General features: G+C 36.9%; 1 protein-coding gene across 5 annotated transcripts in view; it reads left to right on the top strand.

The window, feature by feature from the left end:
- The window catches only part of ARL15 (ADP ribosylation factor like GTPase 15), a 334,164-nt gene extending 321,543 nt beyond the window's left edge, over nucleotides 1–12,621 (top strand). For all 5 annotated transcript variants that reach the window (XM_043547423.1, XM_037902790.2, XM_043547417.1 and 2 more), the window contains one exon: nucleotides 8,714–12,621. In XM_043547423.1, coding sequence (XP_043403358.1) covers nucleotides 8,714–8,866 — 153 coding nt within the window. In that variant the 3' untranslated portion in view covers nucleotides 8,867–12,621. The remainder of the gene's footprint in view (nucleotides 1–8,713) is intronic.
- Nucleotides 12,622–13,303: the final 682 nt, after the last annotated feature.

Below are 13,303 nucleotides of genomic sequence, written 5' to 3'. Positions count from 1 at the left end.
TTGAATGAGTCATCTTTCAGGCTCCCCCATAAAAGGTTGGCTGCATATGCAGAATTTTTCTTTCCTGTGCATCCAACAGTTTTTTCTGTTCTGTAGCTGCTTATACCACCCTCTTCGTCATATTATCTAAGTGACTCCCAGTAGTCTGAGAGAGACTCGAGCATGCCCATGACAATTAAAATCAAAGGATTTTTCGGAAAATAGGCAAAAAGAAAAGGAGGACTTGTGGCACCTTAGAGACTAACCAATTTATTTGAGCATAAGCTTTCGTGAGCTACAGCTCACTTCATCGGATGCATACTGTGCATCCGATGAAAGCTTATGCTCAAATAAATTGGTTAGTCTCTAAGGTGCCACAAGTCCTCCTTTTCTTTTTGTGAATACAGACTAACACGGCTGTTTCTCTGAAATCGGAAAATAGGCTATTCTTGGTGAAAAAAATTATGGCAAAGATTTTGTACCAACTACCTGATCTTTTATTATTTTCTGTGAACTACTTAGCACAGTATACCCAAATAAATCAATTTCCTTCCTAAGTGGATGTGTGGAAAGAGCTGACATACTGGCAGCTCCTCAACATGGACCTATGTCCTGGCCGGAACAGAGTGTCTAATACAGATCTCTGTACCAATTTGGTCCCTTGCTGTGTCAGCCCTCCTTACATGTCCTAATGTGTCTGTGTATCTCTGTATATACCTGCCTATATAGCTTATCACGATAGCGGGACCAGAGTTGTTCTATCTGATGTGACTTTTTGGACATTTTTTGTGACCACCACTCCCCACAGTCTTCACAACTGTCACCTTCTTCTCCTTCCTTTCTCAGTCTCCCACACTTGGGTTTGCCAGTACCACGCTGCACTCTCTAGTACAGTCTTTCCATTCTCATTTGTCAAGCATCCTCTCTCTCCCTTGAAAACACTTCAGATCCTACTATAAAATGCAGGCAAAAGACTGAATCACTTATGATCTGAAGGTCAAGTTCAGGAGAGTCGAGTCTGGAGGTTACGAATGATAAAAAGGAGGGAGGAGAGCAGCTATTCCGTAAAGCACTGTGTAAATTGGATACTTCATAAATGATTTGTGAAGTGCATGTGTGTTCCTCTATCCCTGTCAGTCAAAATTCACAAGTCAGAATTGTCAGCCATGGCCGTAGTAGAACTTACATGAAAAATTTTGAACTAGAAATGACTTTCAGAAACCCATTTGCAAAAGCTTTTGGACCTACTATTTTTGCTAAAAGCAAAATTTCAAATGCTTCATAACCATACAAAGTAACCTAGCAACACAAATTTCACAACCCTTTCATAGCCATTATTGCCCTTCACTAGTTGTGAGCATTATGAAAACAAATGTTAGGATGGAAATGTTTTTTTGTTTTTTAACCTAGAGCAATGTCTACCAGTGCCACTGCTGTTACTCAGAAATACAGAAGTTTTTCCCTTAAGCATGTCAGGTCCTATTTAAAAAACAAATAAAAACTCAGTAACATGATTTCTATCATAAAATCTTTATGCTTTGTAATTAAATGCTTTAAGTTCGATCTTCACATTCACAGATTCAGAAATCAGAGTGACAATAAACTCAGCAACAGAACTAGTTAAATTTATAAATTTGTTAGAGGCAGATTTTAAGAGCACTTCAACCTCATTTCCATTGTGTGCATGTGCACACAACAGGCAACAGTGGAGTCCAATCCAAATACAATATGTCAAGTACATATTGATCAGTTCTGAATTAGTTTTAACATTTTGAGGTAAGGAGCCTCCTATAAATGTCACTCTTGGACAGGTCATTGAAAAACAAAAATTTTGCAAGCATTCTATTTATTTTTCCCTATCATCAGAATCTTTTCTTTTTCCCTCAACTGTTGGAGGGAAATTGAGACAGTCTACTATACCTACTGAGCAATGAAGCAGAACTCTTCAAACAGCTCTAACTATCACGGTAACGATGTGGTAATAGGATTCTTTCATAAGAAAGAATTATTTCCTCTACTCTGATATTTTTGAAGGATTTCATTTGTTCTGGACATGTTTTTCAAATGATTGAAATACATTTTAACTTGGATTTTAGCTGAGGCTGCAAACAAGGTTCAGTGGATTTGTCTATTTGCCTGATTTTTTTATGTAAAAGGATACTGAAATACATTCATAGCCATCACTACAATTAAAGCAATTTTTTTCCTGAGTTGTCCTAACTGAATATAGCACATGAGCACATTCGTTACCGTGATAGTTTGAGATTTAGATGAAGCTGGATATGGCCCTCCATTTTTATTTTTTATTTTTTTTTGGATAAGCAGACACAAATCCAGTAGTCCAAAAAACTGTCAGATTCATAGAATCATAGAACTGGAAGGGACCTCGAGAGGTCATCTAGTCCAGTCCCCCTGCACTCAAGGCAGGATTAAGTATTACCTAGACCATCCCTGACAGGTGTTTATCCAACATGCTCTTAAAAAGCCCCAATGATGGAGATTTCACAACCTCTCTAGGCAATTTATTCCAGTGCTTAACCACTCTGACAGTTAAGAAGTTTTTCCTAATGTCCAACCTAAATTGCCCTTGCTGCAATTTAATTCATTTGTGATAGTTACTCAAAATTAATCTTAGAGCTGTTTGAAGAGAATAAATGCACGTTAGTAAAAAGAAAAGGAGTACTTGTGGCACCTTAGAGACTAACCAATTTATTTGAGCATAAGCTTTCGTGAGCTAAAACCCACTTCATCGGATGCATACTGTGGAAAGTTTAGAAGATCTTATTATATACACACAAAGCATGAAAAAATACCTCCTCCCACCCCACTCTCCTGCTGGTAATAGCTTATCTAAAGTGATCACTCTCCTTACAATGTGTATGATAATCAAGTTGGGCCATTTCCAGCATAAATCCAGGTTTTCTCACCCCCCCTCCCCCACACACAAACTCACTCTCCTGCTGATAATAGCTTATCCAAAGTGACCACTCTCCTTACATTGTGTATGATAATCAAGGTGGGCCATTTCCAGCACAAATCCAGGGTTTAACAAGAACGTCCGGGGGGGGTGGGGGGGGTAGGAAAAAACAAGGGGAAATAGGCTACCTTGCATAATGACTAAGCCACTCCCAGTCTCTAGTCAAGCCTAAGCTAATTGTATCCAATTTGCAAATGAACTCCAATTCAGCAGTTTCTCGCTGGAGTCTGGATTTGAAGTTTTTTTTGTTGTAAAATAGCGACTTTCATGTCTGTAATCGCATGACCAGAGAGATTGAAGTGTTCTCCGACTGGTTTATGAATGTTATAATTCTTGACATCTGATTTGTGTCCATTTACTCTTTTACGTAGAGACTGTCCAGTTTGACCAATGTACATGGCAGAGGGGCATTGCTGGCACATGATGGCATATATCACATTGGTGGATGTGCAGGTGAACAAGCCTCTGATAGTGTGGCTGATGTTATTAGGCCCTGTGATGGTGTCCCCTGAATAGATATGTGGGCAAAGTTGGCAATGGGCTTTGTTGCAAGGATAGGTTCCTGGGTTAGTGGTTCTGTTGTGTGGTATGTGGTTGCTGGTGAGTATTTGCTTCAGGTTGGGGGGCTGTCTCACCAGCAACCACATACCACACAACAGAACCACTAACCCAGGAACCTATCCTTGCAACAATGGCTTAGTCATTATGCAAGGTAGCCTATTTCCCCTTGTTTTTTCCTACCCCTCCCCCCCCCCAGACGTTCTTGTTAAACCCTGGATTTGTGCTGGAAATGGTCCACCTTGATTATCATTCACAATGTAAGGAGAGTGGTCACTTTGGATAAGCTATTACCAGCAGGAGAGTGAGTTTGTGGGGGGGAGGGGGTGAGAAAACCTGGATTTGTGTTGGAAGTGGCCCACCTTGATTATCATACACATTGTAAGGAGAGTGATCACTTTAGATAAGCTATTACCAGCAGGAGAGTGGGGTGGGAGGAGGTATTTTTTCATGCTTTGTGTGTATATAATAAGATCTTCTAAACTTTCCACAGTATGCATCCGATTAAGTGGGTTTTAGCTCACGAAAGCTTATGCTCAAATAAATTGGTTAGTCTCTAAGGTGCCACAAGTACTCCTTTTCTTTTTGCGAATACAGACTAACACGGCTGTTACTCTGAAACCTGCACGTTAGTAATGTCACATATGAAATTAACTTTGGGGCCAGATACTCAGCCTGTGTACATTGCTGTAGGACCACAAACACCATAGCATTGTGCTGATTTACACTTGCTGAGGATCTGGGCATGAATCTTTGCTAGTTTTTGTTTAATCTACAAGTTGGAAAAAGCAATGTTTGAGAATTATATTTCTAGTGTATTCAAGTGGGAGAAAATAATATTGTACATGTGTTGTGGGGAGGGTTATTGATTACAGAATGTGGTTTCAGAACAACTTAATTTTTGCAACATGACAAGGCCCCATTGTGGGATGAAGACCCATAATGGGGAGCACTAGAAAACGTACAGAAGTCTTACAGTGATGTGCATTTAATTCGTCACATTTCTTTCTAACCTCAGTTTTTAGAAATTTCGTAGTCCTGTTGTAAGTAATTTAAAATGCCAGTTCAAGACAGATAATTGTATGCTGAGTGAAGGATACATGTTTGTAGCTTTATGTTCAGCTTGGATATCCCATGGACAGGAAGGGACCCTTTTCATCATTCAGGCAATAGGAGAAGACAGAAGAGCTCCTACTAGTAAATGACCACTGTTGTCCTACTGTGATGAGAGATTGTGCAAAAACTAGGGTAAGTAAGCTGTTCGCATAGTTTCAAACCCACTCAGACATTTTGGTGGTGGTTGGGTTCCATCGTGTCTAGAAGAGTTGTGAAAATAGGAGCAGAGAGAAAAATTCCCTTTGGGAATAAATGTGTGAAAATGAAGGAAAGACAGTGTTGAAAACAAATACAAAGAAATGAGGGGATGGTGGAGGGGAGATAAGTTAAAGAGAGAATTCCAACAGAAATGTAGACCATATACACAACACAGGGCACCTAATTGTGCCAATCTAGCTTTTGAGTCACTGTCTTATCTCAGTTGGATAGTGCAGGCTTCTTTTTTAGTCTGAAAATATTTGTTTTTAGAGTTGAATCACGCTTTGTATATATAAGAGGGCAAACACCGGTTTGAATTACAGGAGAAATGTTTGTGTACGCAAACTAATTTCCCGAGACTTCAGAATAGTGGAAACAGTTCCCAAAGCCCTTGACTTACTGAGGTTCATCCAGTGTAGTGTAAATCTTACATTGGAGAATGCAATAACGTACAATGAATTGTTCTGAAGATCACTTCTATGCCACTGTTGTTAAATATCTAAAATAGGGGTAGGCTAATTATAGTCCCTTTCTATATCTGGGTTAGAGACAAGTCAGCTAGCAAGCCTTTTTCTCTATGGCTGTCCCCAGAATAGCTGCACTCCTATGGGTATTCCAAATAGCTGTTCTGTGGTGTCATCACCAGAGGTTCCTACTCCAAAAGCCACTGCATAATGATCAGCTTCCTCTTATTTCAGCAGCCACCAAGATTTGGGTTCTCTGGCTATGGATATTTTGGAACATGGATCAGCCTCACAAACACAGAATATTTGTGCCAGATTGTTAATTTAATTTCTATATTTTATTTACATACCAAGAAATAAAAAAACTAAAAGAATGGGATTTTCAATTTTTGTCAAGAAAATAATTTTTCCTATACCAATTTACCAAAGGGAATTTTGCCCTGTTTTATTACTCCATTATTGACTTTGTTTTGGAACATAGTCACTGAAATGTAACCTAAAATCATTTTGTACATCTTGACAACAGTATGACCTGGTAAGTAGTTCTTACTTTTGCTCTAAGTTGCATGAAGACTAAAGTGCTAGTGTGCTTGGTGCCGTTATTTCTTTTCCATGTGTGTTTTCATATATTGTAAATTTTAAAGCTTAAGCTCAAGGACACCATCATTAAAATGCAATTACCTTTTGATAATCAGCCTTGGTTGGCCTTATTTCAAGCATCTAGTATAAATAGGATTGTACATTAAGACTTGTATGTAATCAGTGGGGCAGATTGCAGTGGTCTACCAGTAGGGGGTGTATGGTAGGCATTCTGTAGGTCTGAAAATCTCACATTATTCAGCCATATTTGTCAGCTTAACACCAGCAGGGTCTTTTTATCAAGTGGCTGTAGTGAAACCTTGATTTGTTATGTTTTTGTACAGCTTTCACTTCCTCTCCATACTTAGCATTCAAAGAGTGCAGTTACCGAACCAAACTACAACATTCTTATACCCTTGTACTCAAATCCTTTGGTTAGTGTACTTTGCTTAAACATTGACCTAAATTGACTTTTAGTATAATTTCTAATATATGAAAGACTTTAACATACATACCTTCACTAGATTACTGAATATTCTAATGATTTACCACACCGATATGTAGGTTTAAAAATAAAGATATGAAATAGGTATCCTAATAGTATTAAAAATTCAGTTCTAAAATCCTTAATTGTCTCAAGATTTTTAGGAAATTTTTGCAATATTATTGCAAATTTTAAACTTGTACTATTGGTGATCAGTTTAATAACATTTTACACTAAGCGAAAACACAGTAAATAATGGTTTGGTAACTGCTGTTCATAGGTAAGTATTCCTACACTTTCTCTATTCTTGATTTTACACCATCTTTCTAGGTTGTTACCAACCTGATTCTGCATTGTTTGACAAATCTAGGTTTGATTGTTTCTGAGCTGAAACGGGTAGCTGTTCCCACTTCTTTATTTAAATAGAAATATCCATTTTTCTGATAACTATGATCAAGATCCCTAGTAATACAGTTACCTTTATAGATTATTGTAGATAAGTAATCTCTCCTACCTTGCTGTAATATTTCTAATATTGACTTCTGTCTAGCACTTCATCTAAGTATCTTGTCACAACAGTACATAAATTCAGATTATGTCAATTAATAAAATTGCTACAGGCCTCTAGTATTTAATTAGGTTATCAGGTAAACAAAACAATTGTAGGGACATTTTGAAGAGCTTCAAGGAGAATGTACAGCTTGTTTAGTCTTTAGAAGATTTAGTTAATGAGTACAGAGTCTAGTGCTATAGGGCTTCTGATCCCTGATTGAGGCCTCTGGTTGCTACCACAATACAAATAAAAATAATAATTACTATTATTGTGCATGTTTGTGGCTGTCTTTATGAGAGTGGAAAGTTAATATTTCTTGCAAAAACATTCCTCAGTACAAGAATGTTCATACTAAACTTTGTAAGGACAAAATATTTCTATTGGTGTTTTGACAATAGCAAACATTGATGCATGTAATTGCAGTTTTATATATATATAATAAAAGTCAATTTGACGTGTCAGACATTAGTAGGTTTTCTGGATCAAATACTGACTAAGGAAAAAGTATGTTGGAATTTTCCTTGACAAACACAGCTTAATGAAATCCACTGATCAAAATAGTCTGAAAAGTGCCAGCTATTATACTTCTTTTCTTTTCTAAAAAAGACCAAGGAATTAATTGAACCTATTTTTTTCTTGATAATTTGCTTAAACCACAATGAGACTATTGTGTTTAAAAGAAGTAAAAGCCTTTCAGTGAGTTCGGGAAGAACAACCAACACATACCTGGCTTTCCTTACTTGTCTATAAGTGCTTTATGGCTGCTGTCATGAATGTCAATGAAATCTTTACTAGGGGCTACATCTTCCCAAATATTTTCTTTCAAGTACATTGATGCTCTTAACATTTGTCATTAAAAGTTGTATTTACAGTTTTTTCATGTCTTTGCTACATGACTAGTGTAGAAATACCGCAGTGAGATTTAATTTAGTCAAAAAGGTTCACAGCTTAGCTGGCATTATTCTATATCGGTGGTTTTCAATCTTTTCTGATTTGCAGCCCCTTCAAATATTTCAAATGGTGGAGCAGACCCCTTTGGAAATCTTAGACATAGTCTGTGGACCCGCACGGGTCCATGGATCACAGGTTGAAAACCACTGTTCTATGATGGTAATACTAATATTTAATTTTATTGTACCTAGAATATGCTATGTGCCAATCAGAGACAAAGACAGCATCTCTCATACATAATACTTATTGTTACCTTGACAACATTAATATCCTAGACTTCGATGTATAGCTACAAATGAGCCAACTGGTTGCGTTAAGTTGTTTGCATCTAGCAGTCAGTTGCTTGAGGTTCCCAGGAAACCGCTGCTGTAATTTACCATTGAATCAAGTACATAAGTTTGGGGAATTTTTTGACAGTAAAATTTGTGTGTTACATATTTTGGTTGATCAGGTAGTTACAGATGATTACCAATAACAATATGGTACAGCATGTCATGAGGTTGATTTTAAAGTACATGCCCAGCTGTTTGTAAAGTTGCTTGCTGTTATTCTTCTGACTTTTTTGAACACTTGCTTAATATACTTTACTCTGTGCCTTAAGTGCATATAATTCTTTCTCGGACCTCCCATGCTGTTAGAGGTGTTGCTCGAATGGTGGCTTGCAAAGCAGGTCACTCACCCCTAAAGAAGACACTTTCCGGTCACAACATATAACCTGTAGTATAAGAACAGCTGTGGATGTGATTCTAAAAATGAGTGTCCTCTGGGGGTTTTTTACATTTTATTTTCTAAGAGACCAGCTGTAATATGAAAGAAATACTAATTTTTCCTCTTTTCTACTTTTTTAAAAATAGATCAAAAAATATTTTGAACTTGAACCACTTGCACGAGGAAAGCGCTGGATTCTTAAACCCTGCTCCCTGGATGATATGGAAGCAGTAAAAGACAGCTTCACCCTTCTGATAAATTTGCTAGAAGAGAGAGAGCTTGAGCCTTCAAGAATGTGAAAAGCTAGGAAAGAGGACTGCTTCTCCAGTCATCATTGAACCTGTTTATTCTGCTCCCAGCTTAATTATGATTTGGTATCGAGACTGCGTTACGGCTTACAGTAAATATAAATTTTCATTTAGTGCAGAAGATCTGTTTGTTAAAATAAATGCGCTGTATATGATTGGTATGGGGTATATGATTATTCCAGTTAAGTCATCATGCTACTGAAATATAGGGAGTTCCTCTTTGTGCACCACTAATTTTGCTCACTGCATGTTTTTTCCCTGCATTATCATAAAAACATTCTTGATATGGAATTCTGCATGCAGAAAGTCACGGTCTGTAAAGGATGAAAAAAAATACCACCAACTATGTTTTCTGAAAAGTAAGTGTCATTAAAAATTTGTGGATATTACTGTGTGTGTTAGTCCTTGGGATCAGCAAACAAGCTATATGGAAAGGATGGCCAGTCAGAGTACCAGTAAATCATCTTACAAGCAAGGAAATGTCTTGATGCAAAGTCTAGTCTGAAGTCTTACTGAATAAAAATACAAATACCTTGCTGGTTGACTACTATTCTAATTTTTAACCCTTTCAAAGGTACAAGCAGTCAAGTTAGAGGGAGTAAGGGGAAATAAGGCACAGACACAGCGTGTGCTTTGTGTGTTTGCTATGGGTTTTGGATTATCTGGATTATAAAAAATAGCTTGCAGAAAATTTCAGCTACAACTTAAGTAGATGATATTTTTTAAAAAATTAAATAGGTTGGATAAAGTTTACCAGTTGTTGTTTTTTTAGTGACTATCATCAAAGAGCAGCAAGAGTATATGTATTTTAACTCCGATGTGGATCTATGCTGTATAAATAGCATGAAGTGGGACAGTTTTAAATTAAGGGATCTGCTGTATCGCTCACTCAAAGTAGTATTGTTATCACAACTGTGCTCCTGCCTCTATACTACAGTTAAGGGTCTGCCAATATCTCCTGTTATAAACCCCTATGTTCAGGACTTTAAAAAATGCCTTCAGAAGTTTGCTGAGGACTGAATGTTAGTAAAACGTTTATTAATCAGAACCACAGTTTTGAACAAAAATGGAAAAACTCCATTCAGTTCTAGGAATGCAATACATATTCCACCCCTTAGCCCCATCCACCCACCCACCCACCCCAGGTTTGCAACATTTGCATGCCTTTTGGCAGTTTTAAAATGATGTAAATCAGTTTGCTTTTCAAATGAGCTGCTCAGTTCATTGGTTCATAATAAAACCAGATATCACAAGAGGGTGTAGAAATCAGTAGATGTTTGGTACACACGGTGGTGGTTGTGCCTTGTCCAGTTAGCTGCCCACATCCACCAATATCCTGCTTGATGCATACCCTGCAATGGCATACTGAGGGTATAGCAATCCATCTTGATTCTGTGTTTCAGGTTTTGAAAAATCTTCTTAAAAGAAGACCTACTTTTCAGAGCTTTATTCAACATGTCTTTTCACTCTGAAAGGAGTTCATTTCTTTAAGTTTATTTTAGTTTATAACTAGTTTGAGGATAAGAAAAAATCGTGAGGGAGAGCCTATAAAAGCTGGTTCCCTATTTGTAATGTACTCTTGGTAAAATTAACTGGTTTCTATAACTTTTACCTTTTTAAAGTTTCCTTGAACTATTTGGATCACTTCTTCCGTCACTTGTGAACTGCTTCCCTGAGGCACATTTCAATATAAGTGTGTAGCCTGATAGAGGCTGTTTCAACTCACTTCCTATAATCAAAACTAAATGGGGGTTCCTGAGTAACTTCTGGATTAATTGTGTAGTAGAAACTGAGAGCTGAAAGTGACCAGAGCGCTAGAATCTGCTTCCTAGAGAGCATCTGGGCTCACTGACACTTTCCTCTACCTCTCTTCCCCCTATCTATGTATTTCTTACCCATGTGCTGCCCCAAGGTACCTCTTCTGCAGATACTCAGGAACTTAAACTGTTCATGTTACTCAAAACCAGCTCCCAACTCTCCTTCTATGAATTGGGACACGCTTGCTGCCCCTCGGGTATTGCTAGGCACCTTGAGTGGGCTCCCTTTACCTGAACTAAAAATGAATTGGGATCTAGTTTAGAGCTTCCAATTCACTCTTTCAGGTAACACAAACAATTTAAAGTTCTCAGGTGTCTGCAAAAGAATCTGTTTGGAGGAGGATATGAGTAAGAAGGGGAAGCGAGCTGCATGCAAAAGTGAAGCCCGCTCTGGGGGCAAGAGGAAGGGAAAAGGTAGCATTCTAAACTTTAGCTGCTTTTCGGTTTAAAATTAGAGGGTGGGAGGAACAATCTTTTTACTATTTTCTGCCTTCTAGCCCATATTAGATGTAATTAATCAAATTCACAACAGGTGTAAATGAGACCAACTCCACTTACTTCTTACTAATTTACACCAACAGTTAATTTGGTGCAAAGGTCATAGGGGTTTTGATATTAGTTTGGTCATGAAATCTCAACTATGCACTGTTGGAAAGTGCTACATAGCAGTGACATCCAAAAGGCCCAACTAGCCAATCAGAATATGGCTTTAGCCATACTCCATTATACAGTATATTAGGACCTTTTGATGTTTAATTTAGGAAAATGTCAACTGCACAGGCGCAGTGAAATTTTTTTGTAATGATTTTCAATGTGCATATTCTTAGTAATCACTCTCTACTAAAGGTTGAAACAATACCTCGTAACTGTTTAAGTATTCAAGAAAGATGTTTAACATTACTTTGAATGTGATTCTGTTTGTGAATGGATTATAATGGATTTGTAGATTTTAAACGTTAAACACTTTCACCTTTTTTATAGAGGGATTAAAAAATACATAGCAGTTCATGTCACACACTCTGTCTAAAGTGTTCTTGAATATTCTTAATACAGAATCTGTGAATACCAGACCTTTTTTATTCAGATGACCAATCTCAATGACTGTTTTCTCTTCTTGTGCATTCATCGTTTAGATTAAATAAATTCAATCACTAGGAACTAGCTACTTTCCATGCAACTTCATTAAACAGTGAATATTGTCTTTAAAAAAAAAAAAAAGATACTGTGGTTTAATGTTCTTTAGCCATCTGTTAAATTACTTTCTGGGTGTGTGTTTTTGTGTGTGTGGATGTGCCCACACTGGGCGGCTTCTCAGACCTATGTCTGTCTGCAGTGTTTCAGCAGTCAGAATAAAAACATTATCAATCAGTATCCAACAACAGCTGTTTTTGACATGCTTCTGTCTGACGCCTAATGTTTTACAACTGTCCTCCTTTGTCTAGCAGTTCTGAGCTGGTCATCTTGTCGCTTCCATGTTATGTCCTATACTTGTACTAACAGAATTTGCAGTGGTGTTGAAAATGCTTGTTAGTGTTTTTGATAGTCTTTCTTGCTGTATAATGTGCTATGTGTCTTAGTTTGCATATTCAAATGTGCTGTACAGAAATCTGTGATGTATTATTTCATTTAGTTTCTGGCGTTTCATTATATTTATAGAAGTTACAGATTTTGTACCTTATTAGCTACTACAGTTGCCTTTTTGTAATGGCAATTAATTTATATTACAAAAGTTTGTATCTTTTCTGTAATTGAGTATTGGTTGATAGTTAAATGTCATATTATCCTGATTTTATACTAAAAATACATCATCTATACTTAGTAGTTGACCCATTCATGTAGGCAACTGCAAGACCAGAGGAACTTGTAATGTCTGATTTATACATGATTTCCACGATCAAAATATGAAAATAAACACTGAGTAGAACTGAAGTGGTAAGCTTGAATCTTTTCAGTATTAATTTTTGGAAGTACATTTTTCATTACCTTGAAACAGATTTTCAAAATATGTACTTTTGGGTCAAAACTAGTGATTAATTTGGAATAATATGACGTATCTATGCATAACATAAATATTCAATTGGTATTTCAAGCTGGTTTATTTTCTTAGTGAGTTTTGCTATTTCAGAAATATTTTTAAAATATACCGTAGAATTATTGCAGGACTACACATAGAAGTGATTCCTAGTAATACAATTACTTCAGGAGCTCAGATTGAGAAACAAATACTTATGTAACTAAGTAAAGATTTTAAATAGAACTGTGACATTATGATGTGGTGCATGTACTGAGGGGAACCCGTTCAAAGTGTAAACAAATAAACTTATTCAAAGGAGTGCAATGGAAGAAAAATAACTCCCCAGACAGTTTTGGACTCCACTATCCTGTCTCAAACTGTTTGAGTATACAAAATTCCAGCAAAACAAAGCCGTTAAGCAACTGATTGAGATACAGCATTAGTCAGGCTGGCTCTACATTCCTGGTTTGGTTTCCAAAGTAGGCAGTTATAATGTATCAAGACTAGGATGGAATTAGAAGATTTGAAAACTAATAGTATTTTCTTCATGCTTTGTTTTCATATTCATAGATGAATGGAAATCTAATAATCATTCTT

Source organism: Chelonia mydas, chromosome 5 (assembly GCF_015237465.2).
Source record: "Chelonia mydas isolate rCheMyd1 chromosome 5, rCheMyd1.pri.v2, whole genome shotgun sequence".
NCBI lineage: Eukaryota > Metazoa > Chordata > Testudines > Cheloniidae > Chelonia > Chelonia mydas.
The sequence above is the reverse complement of the archived record's forward strand: the minus strand, read 5'-3'. Positions and strand labels throughout refer to the sequence as shown.